The 21096-nt window shown below is 45.9% G+C and overlaps 6 protein-coding genes across 6 annotated transcripts; 3 read left to right on the top strand and 3 right to left on the bottom strand.

Moving 5' to 3' along the window:
* Nucleotides 69-2008, top strand: LOC8078993. The gene is made up of 2 exons (XM_002463076.2): nt 69-843; nt 1532-2008. The coding sequence occupies exons 1-2, from the start codon at nt 202-204 to the stop codon at nt 1616-1618; spliced, it is 729 nt and encodes a 242-aa protein (XP_002463121.1). The 5' UTR covers nt 69-201; the 3' UTR covers nt 1619-2008.
* Nucleotides 2917-6004, bottom strand: LOC8078992 (vesicle transport protein GOT1). The gene is made up of 7 exons (XM_002460914.2): nt 5890-6004; nt 5656-5750; nt 4167-4258; nt 3999-4079; nt 3814-3911; nt 3608-3689; nt 2917-3504 (listed from the first exon to the last, which is right to left on the bottom strand). The coding sequence occupies exons 2-7, from the start codon at nt 5684-5686 to the stop codon at nt 3466-3468; spliced, it is 423 nt and encodes a 140-aa protein (XP_002460959.1). The 5' UTR covers nt 5687-5750; nt 5890-6004; the 3' UTR covers nt 2917-3465.
* Nucleotides 8945-9855, bottom strand: LOC8060622 (MFP1 attachment factor 1). The gene has a single exon (XM_002460913.2). It carries the CDS (start codon nt 9711-9713, stop codon nt 9192-9194), a length of 522 nt encoding a protein of 173 aa, XP_002460958.1. The 5' UTR covers nt 9714-9855; the 3' UTR covers nt 8945-9191.
* LOC110432347 lies at nt 10962-11829 on the top strand. The gene has a single exon (XM_021452570.1). It carries the CDS (start codon nt 11334-11336, stop codon nt 11586-11588), a length of 255 nt encoding a protein of 84 aa, XP_021308245.1. The 5' UTR covers nt 10962-11333; the 3' UTR covers nt 11589-11829.
* On the top strand, nt 12128-13396 carry LOC8078991 (zinc finger SWIM domain-containing protein 7). The gene is made up of 4 exons (XM_002463074.2): nt 12128-12442; nt 12538-12643; nt 12746-12853; nt 13030-13396. Exons 1-4 carry the CDS (start codon nt 12348-12350, stop codon nt 13129-13131), a joined length of 411 nt encoding a protein of 136 aa, XP_002463119.2. The 5' UTR covers nt 12128-12347; the 3' UTR covers nt 13132-13396.
* LOC8060620 (zinc finger protein 7) lies at nt 15291-16804 on the bottom strand. The gene has a single exon (XM_002460912.2). The coding sequence runs from the start codon at nt 15941-15943 to the stop codon at nt 15407-15409; it is 537 nt and encodes a 178-aa protein (XP_002460957.1). The 5' UTR covers nt 15944-16804; the 3' UTR covers nt 15291-15406.

Here is a 21096-nt window from a genome sequence, read left to right as displayed (position 1 = left end):
TAATCAAGCAGGCCCTCAGCATTCACACAACTCCTGCTCAGGTACTGAAAGAAATCCCGAATCGCAAGCTCGCAGACAGGCACGCTCGGAGGATCCTCCCTCCAAACCAGATCAGCGAGGACCCCACCTCCAAACTGCCGAGCGAAAAATCAACTGCAGTGAAAAATCAACAGCAGCGCCCGCGGCCGCAGGCCCGCAGCCATGGACCACCAGGGGCTAGCGCCGGCGCCGCTGGACCCGCAGTCCCCACCGATCTCGGCGTCGGCGTCGGCCCCGGCCTCGCCGTACTCCGCGCTACACCCGCTCCTCTTGCCCTCCCCGAACCCGCACCTCCTCCTCAAGCCCAAGACGCTGACCCTCTCCCTCTCGTCCTCCTCCCTCACCTCCATGGGCTCCTCCTCGCCACACGCCCCCGCTAACGATGCCTGGGAGGTCGTCACTCCCACTGCCCCCCACGTGGACAGCGAGCTCGATGACTGCACCATCTTCCCGCCGCGGCTGCACGAGGGACTGGGCCTGGACGGCGAGCCCGAGGAGGTGCTGCTGCTGCCAGCGGCGGCGAAGGAGGCGGAAGAGGAGGAGGAGGGTGCGGAGGACGATGAGTGGCTGTGGAGATGGGGGTGGGAGAGGTGCCGCTTGGCAGCGAGGCGCGCTTGGACGGCCGGGGTTGGGACCGTCCAGGAGCGGGTGCTCGTGCACGGCGCGTGTGGGTGCCCGGCGGTGAGGCCCGCCGTGTGGTCGGCTGCGGCGGCAGCTGCTGTGGTGGGGGTGCTTCTGTACGCCCGTCGGCGGGATAGGAGGGAACGGGACCTCCTCGTGCTTCTCTCCAAGGAGAAGGATAAGGTTTGGATCTCTCTTTATCCTCTGTATAAGTCGTGATGCCAAAGCGATGTCTCTGTGAATTCGTAGTTAATTAGCTAGTTTGTGTCATGGATGATCCCCTGGGACGAACAGTATGGTGAGATGGGAACTAGTGGTTATTATTGTGCTTCGAGAGATATGCCATTGATTTTGTTTACTATAGAACAAGCAAGATATTTATCTGAAGTTCAATATCAATGTGAAATTCAGAACCTGCTAGTGTGATCTTGCACCATTTGGTTTGTGGGGAAGTTGAATTGATCACATGGAAGTTGTTTGGTTGGTAAATGGCATCATCAGTATTGAACTGTGGCCATTATGTTTAGTGAAATGCGCAATCACTGCTTGTATAAAGGTTTTCTAATGTTGGATCAAATTCAAACTAAGGGCGAATGTTTATGAATTTGTGAAACAAGAGTAGAATAATGTCTTACCAATGCTTCTTATATCCAGTTTTGGTGGATTCTTGCCAATGTTTGTGTTGTTTTTTTTAACTTTCAAATATTTTGTGCTGGATCTAAAGGTTAAGGTAATTCTGCCAAACTATTTGATATTCTTTACTGAGCAATGTCCAAATTAAGGAAGCATATAAGTGCATTAGACCAATATAAATGTTCATGTAATGATTGATATTCCAGTACTCATTGGATTGTTGTTTTTACTTGTGCAGAGGATAGCACAACTGCTGCATCAAATTGCTTTAATGAGTGACATCAGAAACGGCAATGAAGCAGTGAAGATCATCAGGAACTCCTAATCATTTTCGCTGTTTAAAGGTTCAGTTGCTATGTTGTAGCAAACTGATTAGGTAGTTAGAGAATCAGACTAGTCGCTAGTCAGCGTGCAGGATCAATACTTGTAGCTAAATGGTTGTTTAGCTGCATGATCCCCATGGATCTGATGTTTACATATAACTAGATTCTGAAACCTGCAAGGTTGCAACCCAGTCTCAAGCAATCAATAGTCACCACCTCATCTCTGTTTCTTCTTCTTAAAATATGTGTATAGCTGGGTGATGATTTGGTAAGCCGTAGATATGTAGAAACTGGTGTTGATATGGACAGCCCTGGACAATGTTCTGTATATGCAACTTCCATTTATTGCATTGTGATTTTTATTATCCACTGAATTCTGATATTTACGACCATGAAGTTGGCTTTCTGTATATGCAATTGCACTGAAGTCCCAACTATAGCTGATATTAGGGTCCCTCATTAGACATGAAGAAGTCAGGTCTCTGAAACATTTTAGCTGAAGTTCAGGAAGCCAGAAAAAATCCAGGGTTTAGTTGTCTGCTTACAACGCTTCAAATTATATGGATGGAACTAGAGATCGTTCCTAGTGACTGGCATGGAACAACTAAGATTTTAACTGGGTTCGGTGAGTTGTTATGCTTGGATCTCTCCTAGGTTTATGAATGTAAGCTGCTTTGGCACAATGCTTAGGTAAGTTACTGCCCTTTCTGGTAGGAAGTGACACTGGCAAAGTGGCAATATGATGATGGGAATGGTGATAAGCTTTTGCTCTATGATTCTTCGTTCTAAGGGCAACTGGCCAAAACTGCTATATGATTCTTTGCAGGCAATGTCATCTACTCATCTTTACACCATGATATTTTCTGGGTGATGTTAACTGTCGAACCTGTTCAGACAAGAATACCAGACGGAGCTACGGGCGCCAATTGTGGTTGGCTCGTGGCATGGCAACCCGTGCTGGAACCAAACCCGGAACAGGCAACGCGAAGCGGCCGTGCCATGAAACAGTTCTGGTGTTTCAAAATGAAAAGACGATCTAGAATCTAAACAAGAAGACTCAATTCTTTTCTAACGGATTCCAATCCAACTGGACGCACTACAGGCTCGGGATATCGAAATGCGCCTTTCCATTCTTTCGCTGGCCGGCCCTTGTTTCGGCGGCATCAACACAGGAGGTTTGCATCACATATGCAGATGGGCAGTTGGTTGGCGCGACGACACATCAGGCATCGGTGCAGTAAACCACAGGTGCAAATGGAAATGAAACGATGCGAATGCAAAGTTAACACTCGACCAGACATACGTAAACAGATTCATTCACTGGAAGTCATGATTAGCAACAAAATAGGAGTAGCAGTGTAGCACAAGTATTTCTTTTTTCTCCGAACAATTCATGGGAGCGATGCTCTACTTACTATATTGATCGAAGCGAGCAACCGGGTTGCATACCAGGGAAGAGGGTTACATGGGGGGAGGCGGCTGGTTTCCAGACCAGTTCACAGCTCCTTAGTCTTTGTCATTCAGAGAAGAGTCACCCTGTTATCACCATCGATACATCTACCTACTTATCAACAAGTAACAACTGACAGATGCCTTCTTGCAAAGAAAGACCAATGTAGTTACGCTATGTTGACAGACAGACTTCCTAAGAAGTTGACAGACAGAGTACTGGTAGCATCATAGGAAGATCCAATACCAGCAACAACGACCTCCTTTTAGTATCTCTTTTAGACCTGGTAGAATCGACGAATAGAAACGAATAAAGTGCATATGTCAATTGGCCTACTTCTGCACAGTACAGGCGATTTCGCATGCCCTGGGGGTGATCCTAATCCAGCAGCCCACCGAATCACACCGGGACCCGTCTTCCTCTGAACCGAGTGATCAGCTGCAAAATTCCAGCAGGGAGGAATCAGCTCTGACCGCTGAGAACAAAAGCATGGGGAACAAAGAATAGCTGAGGAATTTATGAGTTTATATGATAATCATACCGAAGTCACAAGAGGGTGGTGGAATATCCAACCGAAGGAGGGGCTCTTTTGCAGGTAAACAGCAGCTGTTGGCCAGAAGCCACTGTGAGGAAATTCAGCAGCAGTCAGATAAAATGGCCAAATGTTTCTACTTTATGATGCTAACAGAGAAACAATTGCCAGGTATGAGTAGATCATACAAGAACAACAGGAAAGAAACTACCAACCTGAAGAGCGTGATGAAGCCATACGACTCCACCATCATGCCTAAGATAGGCCATCCAATGAGGACCAGGAAAAAGCCAAACCCGAAAGAAAGTGAACCCTGCACAGTTTATGAGGCTCATTTGTTAGCTAGAAATATATAAATGGAACTCAAACAGCTTGGGTTCTGCAGGGAGAATATCAGGACCTTGTGATTCTTAGGCTTGGTGAAGAATTGCACAGTTGGCTTCAGCCCAATGGTCAGTAAGACGCCTGAAACGAAGAGAATCTGATAACATGATAAACAACAGTGCTTATCAGTAAACAGGAGGCTAGACTTTAGTCAGAATCAATCAAGAGGATGAATCGTTATTACATTCCCCATTGCCAGGAATCCCTTGTCAAACAGCATAATGATCCCAAGCAGTGAGAAGAGAACTCCAAATCCAGTCAAGCCCAGCCCAATCTCTGTTGGCAAAAAGAGGACACAAACGGTTCAGCAAAAGTTGGGAGAAACGGATGCGTTGCACATTGCAAGTCAACTAAGCACAGCACAAGGAGCTGAAGTGTCACAAACGTCAATAAGAAAGCCAGTTTACTGAATATGCTTTTTTTTTTAAAGAACTGGAGGGGCCGCAGCCCCTACTACTGAATATGCTATTGTGTTATGTCAGTAGTCATTTTTAGCTAGCAATGCACATGGTCCCTCCTGATCAAGTGATCAGAAACAGAAACCATGTGCCATGTGTCTGAACTATATCTGACAGATGCTCACCAATTGGTGACCAAATATCAACATGCATGACTGAAATTCTTAATCTAAATGTGTGTCGGATTTGTAGAGGCAAACTCGTTTTCTGTACCAACCAGACTGTATGAAATGTGCCATGAGAGGCCTTGTAATTTTTTTTGAACTTAAGAGAGGCCTTGTAATTCTCAGAGCATAGTTTTCCTCGTTTAACAGTGGCGAAACATAGTGTTGCTACTGCATCTAACAATTTGTCATCAGTGGCTGACCAACAAACATGATTATATAGCAACAGTATAGCAACTTTTTAAAATCTGTCAGATAACAGCACAAGTAATCTAGATAACTGCATAAGTTGCCAGAGAGTAAAATAAGGAAGCCAATGTACTGAGCATACTTTGTATTGCTGAACTACATCTGGAGACAATTGGTTATTAGTAGATGAGCAAACATCATTTTTATGAGCAAATTATTCCTATGAATATATGCCATAATTCGTGAGGTAAACTCATTTTCTGAACTCTAACCGGACTGCAGGCAGTGAGCAGACTGCAGAGACCAGGGAGGCAATGTTAATATTCAGAACATAGCTTTCCTCATTTAATAGTGTCTTTCTACTAGCACATTGTATTGAATGCACATGCTAACCACAGCACACGAACACAGGCAGATAAACTGAAATGCACAACATCAGTCAACTTTGGTGAGAATTCTTCACTTTGAAGGAAGACAGGTTACATTAAACCCACAACTAATTGGACCTCAAATCTGTGGTACTAGCAAGTACATGATCTGGAAGTGAGCCAACCATCCCAAGCACCCAATATCTCCACCAAACGACTCATGCATAAAAACAGCGCGAAACCGAGAGGCAGCAAACGCGGCGGGTGCGGTCCTTCACCCGCACGAACAACAAACTAACCGAGCGAGAAAGCGAAGCAAGCACAACCAAATCTCCCCTCCCAAACAGCTCTCGGGCAAAGCGGAAAGCACAAGCAAAAGCGACCCGATCATCTCACAAACACGCACGCAGCACCAGACGTCCAGACGGCCTCACAAACCGCCAGCGAAAGGGAGAGGGAACCGGAGCGCGGGTGGGCGAGGAGGAGTCGCTTACTCTTGCGGTCGTTCATCTCGAAGGAGACCATCGCACCGACGACCACCCGCAGCGAACCCGCCTAGTACCGGCTACCGCAAGCGACCCGCCGCCACCTGCAACAGCAGAGAAATTTAAAAGGGAAGCAGATTGAGAGTTAGGCGAAACCACATGCCGCCGTGGCCATAAACGAAGCGCGCGCCATCGAGGGTGTAAGGTTTCGCCAGGGATCGGAGCGCAGACGCGCGCGCGCACCTCTCTCCGAGAACCGCGGATCCGAAGGCGCACGAGGGTGAGGAGAGGCTGGGCGGTGGCGAGGAGCCGGGGCAGAGGACACGAGAAGCGCGGCGATGAAGTTGTGATTGCCCGTGATGATGGAATGGACGAAGGGGTTTTATCGAGATGCGTGCGTGCGTCGGTTTGGTTCCATCGGTCGGTCTCGGTCCAGCCGGCTTCCCTCGAGAGCGAAAATCGGACGGTTTGTGCGGTGCGTACGTGGCGCGTGATGACGCACGCGCTCTGCTGGAATCCTCCGGGATGGCTGATTGGCTGGCTGCCTTGGCACCGAAGAAAGCGCGGGACAAGGCGAAGAGGACCCCATTTCTTAGGGCCGAGGGTGATGAGAGCACATGGCCAGTAGTCTTCGCACACGTGGACAAGTTCTTTCGCTTGGGATTCATGTTTAGGGAATGGGTATATTTTTTACCATTGCTTGATGGTCAAACGATCCACAACATTGCGCAATCCGCTAGCGTCCAGTGGCGAAGCTTGATGATATGCATGATTTAGGGCTGGTGCCTAAAAATTTTGTTCATTGCAGCTTCTGTAGGTACCTCTGACTTGCTCAAAAAAATGCACTAGTAGACATGATATGCACCTCTCGCGCGAACATGAAAGGTGGGGCTCAGCATGTTGGGTGGCTTAGGCCTTGTTTAGTTACTAAAAAAATTTGTAAAATTTTTCACATTCTTCATCACATCGAGACGAATCTTTTGAGCTTAGTTAGTCCATGATTGGACAATATTTATCAAATATAAACGAAGGTGCTACAGTGCTCATTTTGTAAAAAAAAATTAAAACTAAACAAGGCCTTAACACATGTTTACATATGGCCTTGTTTAGTTCGCAAATTTTTTTTGTTTTTGAATACTGTAGCATTTCGTTTTTATTTGACAAACATTGTCCAATCACGGAGTAACTAGGCTCAAAAGATTCATCTCACAAATTACAGATAAACTGTGCAGTTAGTTTTTATTTTTATCTATATTTAATGCTCCATGCATGCAACCAAAAATTCGATGTGACGGAGAATCTTGAAAATTTTTGCGAACTAATCAAGGCCATAGTTGCACATCAACAAATAGCCACTTGAACTAATATAGGCATGTTTGATCTCATTCTCATAATAAGAATTTGGATTCTTGGTAGTGAACATAGAATCTGGATTCTGGACTAAAAATAATGAAAGATGTTTAGAGCTCATTTTCATAGGATTATTGGCTTTGCATAGTGATAAACTCCAACTAATAGGTTTGGGGCACATAGTTAGGATCTAGAATCTCATTTTAGAATCAAGAGTGTTTGGATCTCATTCTTATTTTTTTAGACATCCAAATAGGGCCTAGTGATATTCGACTCTTCTAGCTCTTTGGCTTGGTAAATACTGAGCTCTCCCCAATCTTCCATATGCCGCAACTCAATCAGGGAAATACAACGTTATTCTTTCTTAGTTGCAGTTTGTAACCATATTCGTACCGCTTTCATCACTTCAACTCATAGGTTTTTTGTTTGTCTGTTTGATAACTAGCAACTTTATTATCAACAGCATAAAACTGCTAAGAGGGAAAGTCCCTCCAAAGATTATAGTCATTGCTGGACTGGACATCAATATTCATATGCGATAGCAAGCTTTTTTTTTCCTTGATCACGCAAAAGGCTTGCGCGTATTTGTATCAAGGTAGAAAAAACGCAATACATCTTAGCGACGCCTTAAGGGGTCAATAAAGTTGTACAACACGTTTTAGTGTGAGGTAGCAAGCTGAAGATCGCATGGCAGAGGTAATGAGCATTTCTTCATAAGCAATAACGGCCTTATTGGCCATCAAATCAAAATGTCAGGAAAAGGGTTAAGCCTAAACAAAGATTTATTATAACTCCAACTTATTGACTCAAATCTCTAATACAAGCGAGTGATAATTCTACACTTTCGCTACATATCAATCAGGTCATGTACAGTTAGTGCCCATTTTTTTCACAATAACTGCATAGCTGCATGGAAATATTTTCAAAAAAACATAAAAGTATACATTCATTTTGTGCCGAGTAAAGACGACATGGATTATACTGGATGCCCGGATGCAAATCGATAATTCAGAATGAGCATTATGTTTTTCTACGATAATTCAGAATGAGCGTGAGGTTTTTGTACAGGTTGCAACAAATGATGTTCAGAATAATAAAAAGGTCGTATCGACAACCTGCAGTTTTCATCTAGTGACGCATGACCAACCAGGTCTGCCTTCAACTTCAAAACATATACAGATGTAAATATGCAATCTGAAATCTGAACTTGGACGATCAGCAGCCTGCAGTTTTCATCTAGTGACGCCTGACCAACCAGGACTGCCTTTTAACTTCAAAACTTCAATTTATCAATTATTATACAGATGTAAATATGCAGTCCAAAATCTGAATTGTGGAGAATGGAAGTTAAAGTCTGCACGTAATTGAAGGACCTGGCAATCAGGTCCTGTCACACCTGTATAATTGAAGATATGCAGTTGGTGTTGCAAAGAGTACTTTGAATATGGTGGTATGCTTTGCTTAGACTATCAACCATTGTCCTTGCAGTTTGGTATTCTTCATTGACCAGCTGCTAAGTGTTGGCTATGTCCTAGATCAAACAGTACAGTTCTAACGCCATAAGCAAGCATGTCCAATTTCCTACAAATGATTTAACATATCTCGGAATGAAATGCAATGAAATGCCAGCTGCCGAGTGTTGTCTATGTCCTAGATCAAGTAGTACAGCCCTAACGCCATCAGCAAGCATGTCCAATTTACTCCAATTAAGTTCATATATTTCAAAATTCCTCTAGAACTGCACAGATGCAGAATCGATGCACATATATAGACATAGTTAAACATACATGGGTTATTCATTTATCATTGATCCCCTCCCAAGCCCAAGAAGTAATACAGTTCAAGATACTCCCTAGACCATGATGGGGTAAGCCCTAAGTCCCTAACGATGCAAGAACTCTTTGAGTATTAACCACTTCACAAATCACAACCAGAAAACGAGAACAAATTAGCTCGTGAAAACATACACGAGCAACCTTCACAGATGCAATGTGAAGGGTGCACGGTTGATATATAACTTAACATTATATCATGTCCACGAAACAAACACGAGTCCCTCTTGTCACAAGCAATCTCTAATAGATAGACAATAGATATACTAGTAGTAGACATAGGCTGGGCAAACGATGAATAACATTCCGACGAAATGCCAAAATAACAGCAATTGTCGGTGGATCAAAGCGTGGTCCGACGCCTTACTCCTCTTTTACGGCAGCCTCCTCGGTGGCTGGAGCAGCCGCCGACGAGTCCTCCTCGGGCTCCTCCTTCGCGCTCCCCTCGGCGGGCGGCGCCGCCGCAGCGGCGGCGGACCGGGACTTGGCGAGCTCGAGGAGGCGGCGGCTGACCTCCTTGGAGTAGGCCTGGAGCACCTCTATCCCCTCCTCGACGGAGGCCGGGGACTCGGCGGCGGAGGAGGACTTGGAAGCGGCGGCGAAGGCCTCGGCCTCGACGGCCGCGGCGGCGCGCTCGGCCTCGGGCTCCGGGACGGCGCCGTAGCGCTGGGAGAGGACGCTGGGCGCCGCGAGCGTCTGCACGAGGCGGCGCACCACGGCGTCGCGCGTGCGCTGCGACGGCGGCCAGATGCTGAGCGACGGGAGCAGCGCCTCCGCGGCCTTGGCGCCCGCGGTAGCCGCCGGGGCGGGGGCGGAGTCGGCGGATCCCTCGGGGGGAGCGGGCTGGCTGCCCTCGGCGGCGGCGTTGGGGGCGTCCTCCGCCATGGCTGCGGGGGGAGAGTTCTGGAGAGAGAGAAAAGGGGAGAGATCTGTGGCGTGGAGTCTGGCAGGGGTGAGCGGCGTGGTGCGTGTGTGTGGCCGTGTGGGTGGCTGCAGGCTGCAGCGAGACTTGCAGGCGGGGGTTTTGTTTGGTTCGGCTCCAGTTCTAGTTCTAGAGAAAGATGCTCGGGAGGGCAAACAGCACATGGGTCCGCACGCGCGGCTGGTGGGTTTCTAATGTCGTGGGCTCACTATTGGCTGGAAGCCCGTCCGATTCTGGCCCTCTTTGTATAACCGGGGCTGGGTTGTCATCTTGAGTAACGGGGAAGCCTAGTTGTGTATTGGGCTGGGTTTGTATTTTTCGTTTATTTCGGCCCACAGTTTCTACTTTTATTTTCTTTATTATTTATACGTTTCTCTCGGGTCCTTTGCTCGAGGAGATTGTTCTATGAACTACGGAGCACACTTCTTTAGCAGTTCAGAACTATGCTGTGCAAAGTGCAGGCAGCCAGGCACAGGAGTTTTTCATACTCAAACACTAGTGCAGCCACCGCCCACTCCACTCGGAGTTATCCCCCAAGGGGCATCAGATTCAGCAAAGCAACGTGACAAGACTCAACAATCCAGATTCGCGTGCCCAAAAACAAGTCACAGCTTTGTTAGCGAACGCACGCGCGCGCGCGCGGGTGCAAAGCTGACGAGCCGCGGAGGCGGAGACAACGGAGACAGCAGCCGAGGCGCTGCCGAGCCGCGGGCACGCACCTGAGTGCAGACTCCTAGAGGGAGGCGTTCGGTGCACGCAGCAGCCACGCTCTGCCGCCGCTACTACCTGCCGCGCTCTCTTCGGTTCGGCGGCGTTCGGTTCAGCTAGACCGCTAGAGCCAAGAGATGCCGTGGAAAAGAAGCGCAGCGCGCATAGGCTTTGGAGCCTCGAGGTCGAGGCCTTTCTCTCGTCTCGTGGAAAGCTGTGTCCCCTGTTTCCCGGGCCATTTCACCTGCTCCCATTTTTTCTCGATCATCTGCCGCTAACCTCCGATTCCACGCTAACTAACCTCCACACCTAAAAGCATCTCGGAAAGGAGAAAAAAGGAAACCTGCACCACGCCCAATTTGAAACGCTGCCGAGTGCCGAACGCCTCAGTCTGTGCAGACTGAATAGTTCTTCACTTCAGTCCCTGAAATGAAGATTGGCATGGTAGCATAGCATAGCCCATAGCAGATAGGCTGATAGCTTTACATTTTGTACCCGGCGCACTTCATGCATTTGCGTCTAAGCACCTTCAGCTGCAGCATTTCTGCATTTGCTGATAGCTTTGCAAGATAGAACTGGGAAACCTTCAGCAGCAGCATTGCAAATGCTTCCGAGTTTGAGAGGATTTTGATTCTTGATTTCCCATAGTGGTAGTAGTAAAAAGGCTCAGTGCAAATGATTGTGTGCCAGCAGCACCTACCTTGTTAGGGCACAAAAAGACCTTTCCAACTTTTGCTTCGGCTTTGACTCATCACTCATGTCCCCGTTGTTCTGTTACATTAGGACAGCAGAAGATTCACAGCACACCAGCTCAGCTCCAGTCCTCGCACACTGTCCACTCTTCCGCTCTACTACTACTACCCTGCTCCACCTCCATGCATGGGATGGGCAGTCAAAGAAGTCTTCTCCTCCTGGCTCTCCTCTTCCTGACGCTGGTCGCCGGAGAAGGCGACGGCGCACTGTCCGCCGCGGCCGGCACGGACGGAGCCAATGCTACCGACTTGAGGCCACCGGCCAGCGCGCCGCTCGACGTGCGGGCGAGGAAGTGGTGGCGGTTCCCGGCGACGGAGGGCCTCGTGGGCAGCGAGCGGCGGGTGCCCAACTCGTCGGACCCCCTGCACAACCGCTGATGCCTGTGTCAACAGCCTGTCATCCGTGCTGCTTCCTTCAACCTCTGCTGTTAGTTACCGTACCTCTGATCCGGTGCTTTCTGGCTGCAGATTGTGGCTTTAGTGTTCAGGCTCAAGAGAATTGAATTGCGTATACGAGTAAATGTAGCTGATTTTGGTTTAGCTGGTTTGCCATTTCGAGCGCCTGTAATCACAAATTCATCGGCAGTTTCCACCGTGTGTATATATAAATTCCCTGAAATCATCTGTCTTTGGCTGAATTTTCTGGAGTTTGCAGTTCACAGGAGTTCAAGATTATGTGATGATATCTTGTACAACTGTATGTGGATCTCTGTTCTTCAGTTTTTTTCCCCCCTGCACTTAACATTCTATGACTGGAGTTCAGAAGACTTTCAGCTCCGCACAGCAGCAGTGAAGGAATGAGTTTTTTTTCTTCTTCTTTTCCCGTTCGTTTTCTGCCAAAAATTTCTTGCGGCTCGTCGTATATATAAGCCACAAAAAAGCTTGCTCCTGTTGGCTTGGCTTAGAACCCGGATTAATCCTATCTTTGAGCTAATCCCCTTCTATAGAGTTAAAATCTTGGGCTCGGGACTCAAGTGAACCGCGAGAAGGCAATAAAATGGTTGCTTTATTTATAAAAAATGAAGGGTGGGAAAAGGCAAATGGGGCCATGGACCCACCTGTCAGCCCCTACGAAGCAAACCCCGTTCTCCCCTCCACCGTCCTCTGCGTCAAAACGTCGAAAAGCTAGCGCGCGCAATGTCTGCCGCCACCAGCGTCTCCCTCGCCGTCGCCGACGCCGTCTGGGCGGAGATCAAATCCGCTGGCCAGGCATCCGACGAGCACCTATCCATGTAAGTAATGGCAAACCGGTCGTCCACGCGGTGCTGTATCCGCTCTCCCCGGGCATGCTATTCTCCCTTCCTTGACATGCTCTCGCTCTCCGCAGCCTCGAGACGCTGTTCGGAAAGAACATGCTGCGGGCCTGCAAGATCGTCGACGAGCGCGGCGTCCGGCGCGTCATCGGCGCGCCCAGCGGCCGCTCGCTCTTTCTGGTAGGTGCCTCCCCTCCTCGTCTTCTGATTCCCCTGGATGTCTTGCGTTCCAGCCAAACTAGCGAACAAGCTATCTGATAGTTGCTTGTGTCTGTGCTGCAGGTGATGGGGGAGTCGAAGAGGAAGGAGGAGTACCTATGCTTCCCGGAGCACCTCTGCACCTGCTACTCATTCTTCTACGACGTCGTCGGGCGCGGCGAGCAGCTCAGCGTAAGTACCCTTGCGGTTACAGCATCATGAACAAGAAAATTCTATCTGTGCAAACCTTGAGAAAGATTATGGAGTAGCATTAGAATTCTAAAAAAAATCTGGAGTAGCATATGTCAGCTTTTAGCTCTTGGCTACTGATAGAGCTGAATTTTTGGCTATTATTTTGGTGTTTGCAGTGTAAGCACCAGTTAGCTGCACGGCTTGCAGAGGCTGTGGGAGAACACCAGGAGATTGAAGTGAAAGATGAAGAGCTCGCAGATATGCTTGCAAAGCTCTGAGAATGTGAAGCTTTGATTACTTCAGTTTACACATAACATTTATGAATTGTATATCTTCTCCATGCCCAGTCACTCTGATAGTCTGATGCACTGGACTGGAGTTACCAACACCAGACTACAATAGGGAAATGATGTGCCGGAATCCAGGGTAGAATCAGCTCAATATCATCATCCTTTTTGTATGCATGGTCCTTTGAACTAATTGATGAATTGAGATGAATGGTTTGTTCATTTACTATTGAGTTAGTTTCACATGCTTCTTTTATGTTATCTTCTTCTGACAATAAACTGTCCTTTCTCTAGTCTCTATGAGGCCTTGTTGTAGCAATGCTTTAGTGAAAGGGGGAAGAAGATATGATATCACGGCATCACGCAATGAAATTTGGTCCAAAAATCCAAGATTTTTCCAACTTGAAGATGCTGGCACATATGTCTCATATGAATAGATATATTCCACAATAAATAATACTGAATTGAATTCTACAGGAGGGCATCAGGATGACAGCATTGAAATATTGAATACCTTTGGTTTAGTGTCTTCAGAATTCAAATCCTTAGTCTGCCAATAATTTAACGTAGAGAATTTGTGAAGTATTGCATTTATACTAATATCTTTTAATTTCAATTGTTGCTATGAACTGTTTTCAGTTTTTCTTTGGTAGACGAATGTACTGAATTCCATAGCACTGTGATCTGCTAACTTTATATGTGTTCATAACTAGTACTTTCAGTAATGTCAGTCATAGCACCGGTGGATTTCTAAGGGGATAGTGTCTCAGAGGAATATGTAACTTATGTTCCCATGAAATTAATTTCTGTTCCCACAGTCAACACCTTAGCCAAAAGGTTTCTCTACATGTAGTCTTTGGAAGGGGCGCAGTGGAGATTTTGTCATTGTGTTTTTGTGCTCTTATTTGCAATTCAGTTTAATCATGATGTGATTGGCCATGATATCTCACTTATCAAGTATTCACCATTGCCTCACCTTCTTATGCTTTCACTAAAGATTCTATTGCTATGCACTTCCTTCCAACTGAAAAAGAATGGGTTCTTGTTCTTTCCATGTATACTTTCATTGACATGTCAATTTGTTACCACAGTACCACACCTTTTCATATTCTTTCACATTACTTTGTATGGATTCATTTATATGCTGAGAATCCATGGCTCTTAGCCTCTTATCTTACGTCTGTCGGTCTGTGTGATACCTGTACTTTGATAAAACAATTTTAGGCCATATCATTTTATTACAATCAATGTATTTGTAAGTACTACCTGCTTTGAAGTCTCAAGGAACCACACTGGCTAAGACTTTCCAGCATGTGAATCTTTGCTATTGGTAAAGAAGCAAATGTCATGAATATGGTTTGTCTTGTGAAACAATGTTTACCAATGAGACAAAATGTATGAATTTGAACTGGACTCCTAACTAGTTACCACAAAGATGCAGAGTAAGCTAATAAACATGTATTTGCTTCCTTATTTTTAGATTAGAAGGATCAGTTTCTCCATAGAATGATCATCACTATCGAGGTAAAAATCCATAAAAGCTCCATAGGTGTTTTCTCAGTTGCCCTCTATGATTTATCTTCATGATTTACTCTCAGTAAGTAAATATGCTCCATAAAACACCCACCGTAAGTCATCCCACTACATTACTGTTATTTGTTGCTGTTTCTCGGAGAAACTCTGTTCCGCCAAACCAAGACAGACATTAATTTGGCTGGCCAGAGGTGACCGGCAATCTGTAACTGAAAAAAACTTTGGACTCTCTTGCTCCTCTTAACTGAAAGGCAGAGCTCCTGCCATGTTCTTTCCAAGAATATAAAAAAAAACAGTTATCAATTTGACATTAGTTTGCTACATAGCCACCAATTGCTCGTTTGTCTAGCATACAACCAACAATTGCATGAGATTTGGGCTTCATAGAATCAATTAACTTTTTTTTTTGAAAGAAACTGGCAGGAGCTCTGCCTTTCATTTTAGGTAGAATAGGAAATTATATACAAGCACTCCTCCTAAGTATTAACCAGTTTTAGGTTTGCAGTTGTAGATTGGTTGAATTTCACTAACATGATCCAGTATAACCAAATTCATATAACCTGCTGCAAGTAACAGCACAGCAGATAAACTGCAGTTGTTGCACATGCATGGGGGCAGATTCAAACTTTCCATTCTCACCATGCATTATACTTCTTCACCCAACAGAAATTATGAAAAATATTACACTTCTCAGAAAATGCTTATATGTAATGACCTATCGGCTTATTACAATTTACAAGCGCAGGGTCAAGTCAAGATTTTTCTCTATTTGCTTCTTGGACTCCTCTGAACTTGCTGTGAAGCTCCCTGGCCATACTAATCCTCCAGGTTCTTCAATTGCAAAAGGCATCCAGCCACTCATTCGGCCTCCATCGAATCTTGCTACGACAACAGAAGCTCTTTCACCATGATCCTTCAGAATCGTGGAGTGGGAGTTCACTCTCAAAGGTTGGAGAAAGGAAGCAGATGGAGGAAGGCCCATCATCAACTGAAATCTGTGTGACTTTCTTGCTGCACACCTCTCCCTCTTGTGTGCATTCTGGTGTCCACCGAGGGCCTGGGAACTGAAGAACTTTCTCATGCAGTAGTTGCAAGAGAAAGTCCTATGTGGAGTGGCCACTGGTTTCACCTCTTGAGGCTTGGCTTCTTCACTTTTTGGCGCATCAAGACCCAACTTCAGCCATGGTACTATGGTATTATCATCAGTTAGACCAGCTTTGTTAACTTGGTCTGCTGACTTCTGCTCTTCGACACCAGGTACTCTCTCCATTGCTCTCTTTGTTGGAAGTAGCAGAAGACAGGGTTTCTGAAGTTTGTGTTATCGTGCCTCACCCTGCTTCTCTATTGCTATAAAAAGAAGCAGGGGTCTGCGGGCAGCAATAATTCAGCAGAAAAGGCGAGCCATCGGTACTTTGAAGTGGACCAGGATATGCTAGTTTGCAGTAGTGGCAAACATATTGGTTCTTGTTATTCTTCGAGATGATATACCTGTCATGCATAGTGACTGGCGTCAACAGGCTTCAGTTTCTTGTCCAGCTCATTCTATCAGGTTCGCACCTGCTCTAGATAGTGCCGTTATACATTTCTATCAGTACAGTCCTGCAACCTCATGCAGGGCCGCGATTGTATGCCTGTCATCTGGGGAGCTGCTCACATTTGGAATTGTCCTTGTCGATAGAAGCATAGGAATATATATTGAAGAGGAAGTCTTATAAGTTATTTCCCTTTTTTTCTTTTTTCTTCTTCTAAAATGCCATGGCAAAGTTTTCTGCCATCTTCTTTTAAAATGACTTTTAAATTGCATGTGGACTTAATATTAAGTTTTAGGTGAACTGAAGCAAATTCTTTCCAGGTGATTTGTTTAGCTGACCCATAGTGTAGCATGCTTTAATGAGAGGTGCTATGGCCTATCAGTGCTTTGTTAGTCATCTTTGAACTTATCGCAACTCTCACTCATGCTCTCTTCCTCTTTGTCCCTTGAGGCTCAGGCATGGACGCTTGGCATTATTCAACACTAAAGCCTACCTCAGCCTTCTCAAGCTGCACCATCACATGAGTCATGAGTGGATTTCAGATGATTTCAAGCAAGTGCCATTACCACTTGTTGCTAGCCAAAGCCTACATGCCATTAGCATTGGACAAACTCTGAGGTAAAGAACAGAAGCTTTCTGCTGACAAGCAAAGCAAAGCAAGTGGGTGACGCACTCAAAGCGCAAATGATTATGCTTTTTTCTATGCAGGATACGGCGTCTCCTTTTAACTGTTTCGCATGGGCCTTTTAGCGGGAGAGATCAGACAACCGGAACTATATTCTGATGGAGGAACCCTACGAGAAATAGACACACGCCCGCTGCTCTCTTTTGGACCTGTCAGAGAAAAAAAATCATGGTGGATTGTGCTGATATGCTGCCCCTAGTGGAATGGTGACTCGTACCCTGGTGGCGTCTCCGGCTCGATCCGGAGGAGGTGGCGAGGAAGCAACAAGGCTTGGTCTATCGGCAGCCAGCAGTAGGCAGGTAACGACTGCCATGTCGCTTTGCTACTTGCTGCTAGTAGATAGCATTACACTACATACAACACAGCCTTGGCCCTGCAGTTCTGCAGTTGTGCTCACTCATCCTCATCCTGTTACACAGTGGCACAGTGCTGAGGCGATGTCGATCGGTCGCCAGTGCTGAGCATGGTTTTGTTCCATGTGCTCTTTCGCGCATCATCTTCATCTTGGGTGGGTGAAATGACATCCTTGGCGGCGAACTGGTTCAGCGAGCGACCCGGTGCGTTGTTCCAAGTTCCATGATCTCTGTTCCGATCTGCTGTCACAACCCCCTTGTGTACCTTCCAGTTCCTGCCTTGTGGGCCATCCCGCGACCTATTTGCTGAAGTTCCTGTATCTTCCTTGAAGGTGTTAAAGTTTAACAATACTGTAGTATTTTCGTTTTATTTGGCAACTAATGTTAATCATGAACTAATTAGACTCAAAAGATTCGTTTCGCAAATTATTCTCTAGCTGTGTTTAAGTTTCGTAAATAGTATATATATTTAGTACTCCATGTATGTGTCCAAACATTCGATCTGATGAGAGTTTAAAAAAAAACAGGAGCAACCAAACAAGACCTAAGAGTTACATTAGAATTTCATACACATTAAATATGTTGATGCGACACTGTATTAATGAACGGAAAGATGATATGAGTTTTATGGGAGTAGAGAGTTCTTCACTGTTTTCAAAATATGGTGTGTTCGAAACTGCGACATGAAACTCCTATCGAGGATGGTCTAAGTGTGATGAAACTGAGGTATACTGTCCTATAGTGAAATTCCCTGAAAAAGATCATGTAGGAAAATGTTAGTTGGACCGCAATTACCAATCAGGAACACCGGTGATCCTACAACGCTACAAGCAGCACTGGCGCCCAGCAGCAGCCGGTGAAGACTGTTGCTGAGGAGTCCAGTCCATTAGCCCCGTGGACTGTAAGGCGGGCCGCCAACCTTCAAGTCTGCAATGCCCTGCCCGCTCTAGGGCACTGGAAGACCATGACTTCTTTCGGGGTGGGCTGACCATCTCGCACCACGGTGGGCTTTGCCGATCGAAAAATAGCGTCCCTAACTTGGCCCAGTGCTGGAAACTCGGTTCGGCTTAGCCTCGTCCACATCGCCACTTTTTCCTGGCCCAGCCAGTAGCTCTCTATTGCTCATATAACCTTGCAAATCAGGCTACAGCAAACACCTAGGTGCAGGGTACTGTTCTGTGATAGCAGCCGGGGCGAATCAACTGCGGACGCGTCGGCGTCAAACAAAAGCCGTCAACCAACACTAGGGAGGCAGGGAGCATCAGAGTGGTAGCGGCGCACACACGTAGTAGTAGTAGTATGTGGAGTGGAGTACCCATTGTTCAATTTTTATCACGGCATGAAAGAATTGCATGACACGATGACGCTGCCACAGGAACATTCCCCGGCAGGCTGCCTACAGCTACAGGCTACAGAGCCATGCACTACTACGCTACGCTACTAGGCGGTCAATATTGCTCTGCACACAGCACAGCCCTCCCTCCATGGCCACCGCCATCTTCGTTCTTCCGGTCCATTGATGATGAGTGGACAGGCAGGCAGACACTGAAATGAAACACGGGCGAGCGGCGATGATCCGACTAGTCTCGGGCGCCATGATGGGTCGTCGTCCGTTAGGTAAACACCCCGCTTTTACGACGATGGACCGGATCGAGACCATACGATATGGGCACGATTGGGCATGGGCAGGGCGCGCATGGCAGAAAGAGAGGCCGGCTGGCTGGCCTCTCTGCGTCGTCGTCCTCGTCCCCTGCATGCATGTGCCGTGTCTCTGCCTGTCTGCTGCCCTTGTCGCGCGCCAGCCCAATCCCTTTATTCCGTCCGTCCGTGCGCACAGCATACGTAACTGTACACCATCGATACATGCATGCATGCACACTGTCTACCTGCTGCCGGCTGCCGGCGGTGATCGAGTGAATTCCACTTCCACGGACCACTACGGCTCGATCGGCGCTTGTTCGTTTCGATTTTTCCTCCCTTTCCCTTTTTGATTTCCAACTGCAGTAGCTAATTACATGCACGTTCCGAGAGCATACAGACAGTGACTCAGGACTTGTTTACATCCAAAAAGTTTTTCAAATTTTAACACTATAGTAATTTTATTTTTCATTTGACAGACATTGTCCAATCATAAAGTAACTAGGTTTAAAAGATTCGTCTCGCGATTTATAGGTAAACTATGCAATTAGTATTTGTTTTTATTTATATTTAATATTTTATGTATGTGTCGCAAGATTTGATGTGACGAAAAATATTAAAAAAAAAATTTGTTTCAAGGCGAACAACAAGGCCTCAGTGATCGAGTACGAGTCCAACCAACAATCAAATCCCACAAAAGGAGATCTACCACAAAGCCCGATATAGGCCATCCGATCCTGCTCGGCCGGCCGGCCGGTTGTGGGTCGTCGCGGAGGCGCACGGTGGTGGAGATGCCGGCCGTCAGAAAAAGGCTATGTCGGGAGTGTCGACCAACTCACTACTACTAGGAGTAGCAATCAGAAGGTTCCAGGGGAGGGGCGAGTTTTTGCCGCGTGCGTTTTACTGCGTGTTTGGTGTGTGCGTGTGCCGGGCCATCCATGCCCTATGTGCATGCATGAACCGCGATGGAGTGTCGTCCGCGCGGCGCACTAGTGCGGTACAGGGGGTGACTGGCGACGTGACAATATTCTTTTGGTCTGGTCTCTCCTTCTGTCACTTCCGGTCGACTAATAATGTTTTTGCGTTTGGTTTATTGGTGCGCGCGCGTGCCCTATATACCAGTACACGATAACGCGAACAGTAACGGAGTTGATCGGCGAAACGGGAGGGTGCAGAGGACGAAGGCTCGCCATCGGCACTTCACTGTGGTGAGTTAGTAGTGACTAGATATATATAGTTGGTGTGTGTATATATTCTCTCCATACCCATAAATAAAGTCGTTTTACATAAAGTTTAGGTTAAACATTGAGAATATAAATTATAAATAACTTTTAAGTTATTGAATTTGAAAATGTGAAAACCATATCAATATATTTGTCTTAAAAAATATTTTTATAAAAATATACATATACTAATTTTTAATAAATATTTTTATAAAATAAAAAGTCAAAGTTAGGCTTTAAAGACTATATATATATATATATATATATATATATATATATATATATATATATATATATATATATATATCGTTGTTAAACGACTTCGTTTAGTAGTTAGCAGTCAGAGACTCGGGGGTACGCACTTTGCACGAGATCGAGTGGCTGGTGATAGCAGTAATGTTCAGACTGCTGTGTAATTAACACACACCCGTAGGCCTTGTTTAGTTGACCCTGAAATCCAAGAAGTTTTCAAGATTTCCTGTCACATCGAATCTTGCGGCACATATATTAAATATTAAATATAAACGAAAATAAAAAATAATTACATAGTTTGTCTCTAAATCACGGGACGAATCTTTTGATCCTAGTTAGTTCATGATTGGACAATATTTGTCAAATAAAAATAAAAATGCTACTGTAGCGAAATCTGAAATTTGTTGAGAACTAAACAAGACCGTAATATATGCATGCATGAACACACATAGGCCTTGTTTAGTTCCTCCCTAAAGCCCAAATTTTTTCAAGATTCTCTGTCACATCGAATCTTTAGACACATGTATAGAACATTAAATATAAACGAAAACAAAAACTAATTACACAATTTGCCTATAATTTGTGAGATGATCTTTTTAAATATAGTTAGGCCCCGTTTAGCACGGCTTCTCCAGCGGCTTCAGGAGCCGTTTTGTGCCAAACAGGGGTAAAATAGAATAGTTCTACCAATGAAGTCCCTAAAAACGTGCTCACACAGAGCTTTTGAGTGTGAAAAAACC

The sequence above is a fragment of the Sorghum bicolor genome, chromosome 2 (assembly GCF_000003195.3).
Source record: "Sorghum bicolor cultivar BTx623 chromosome 2, Sorghum_bicolor_NCBIv3, whole genome shotgun sequence".
Classification (NCBI taxonomy): domain Eukaryota; kingdom Viridiplantae; phylum Streptophyta; class Magnoliopsida; order Poales; family Poaceae; genus Sorghum; species Sorghum bicolor.
Note: the sequence above shows the minus strand (reverse complement) of the source record. Positions and strands in the feature narration are given on the sequence as shown.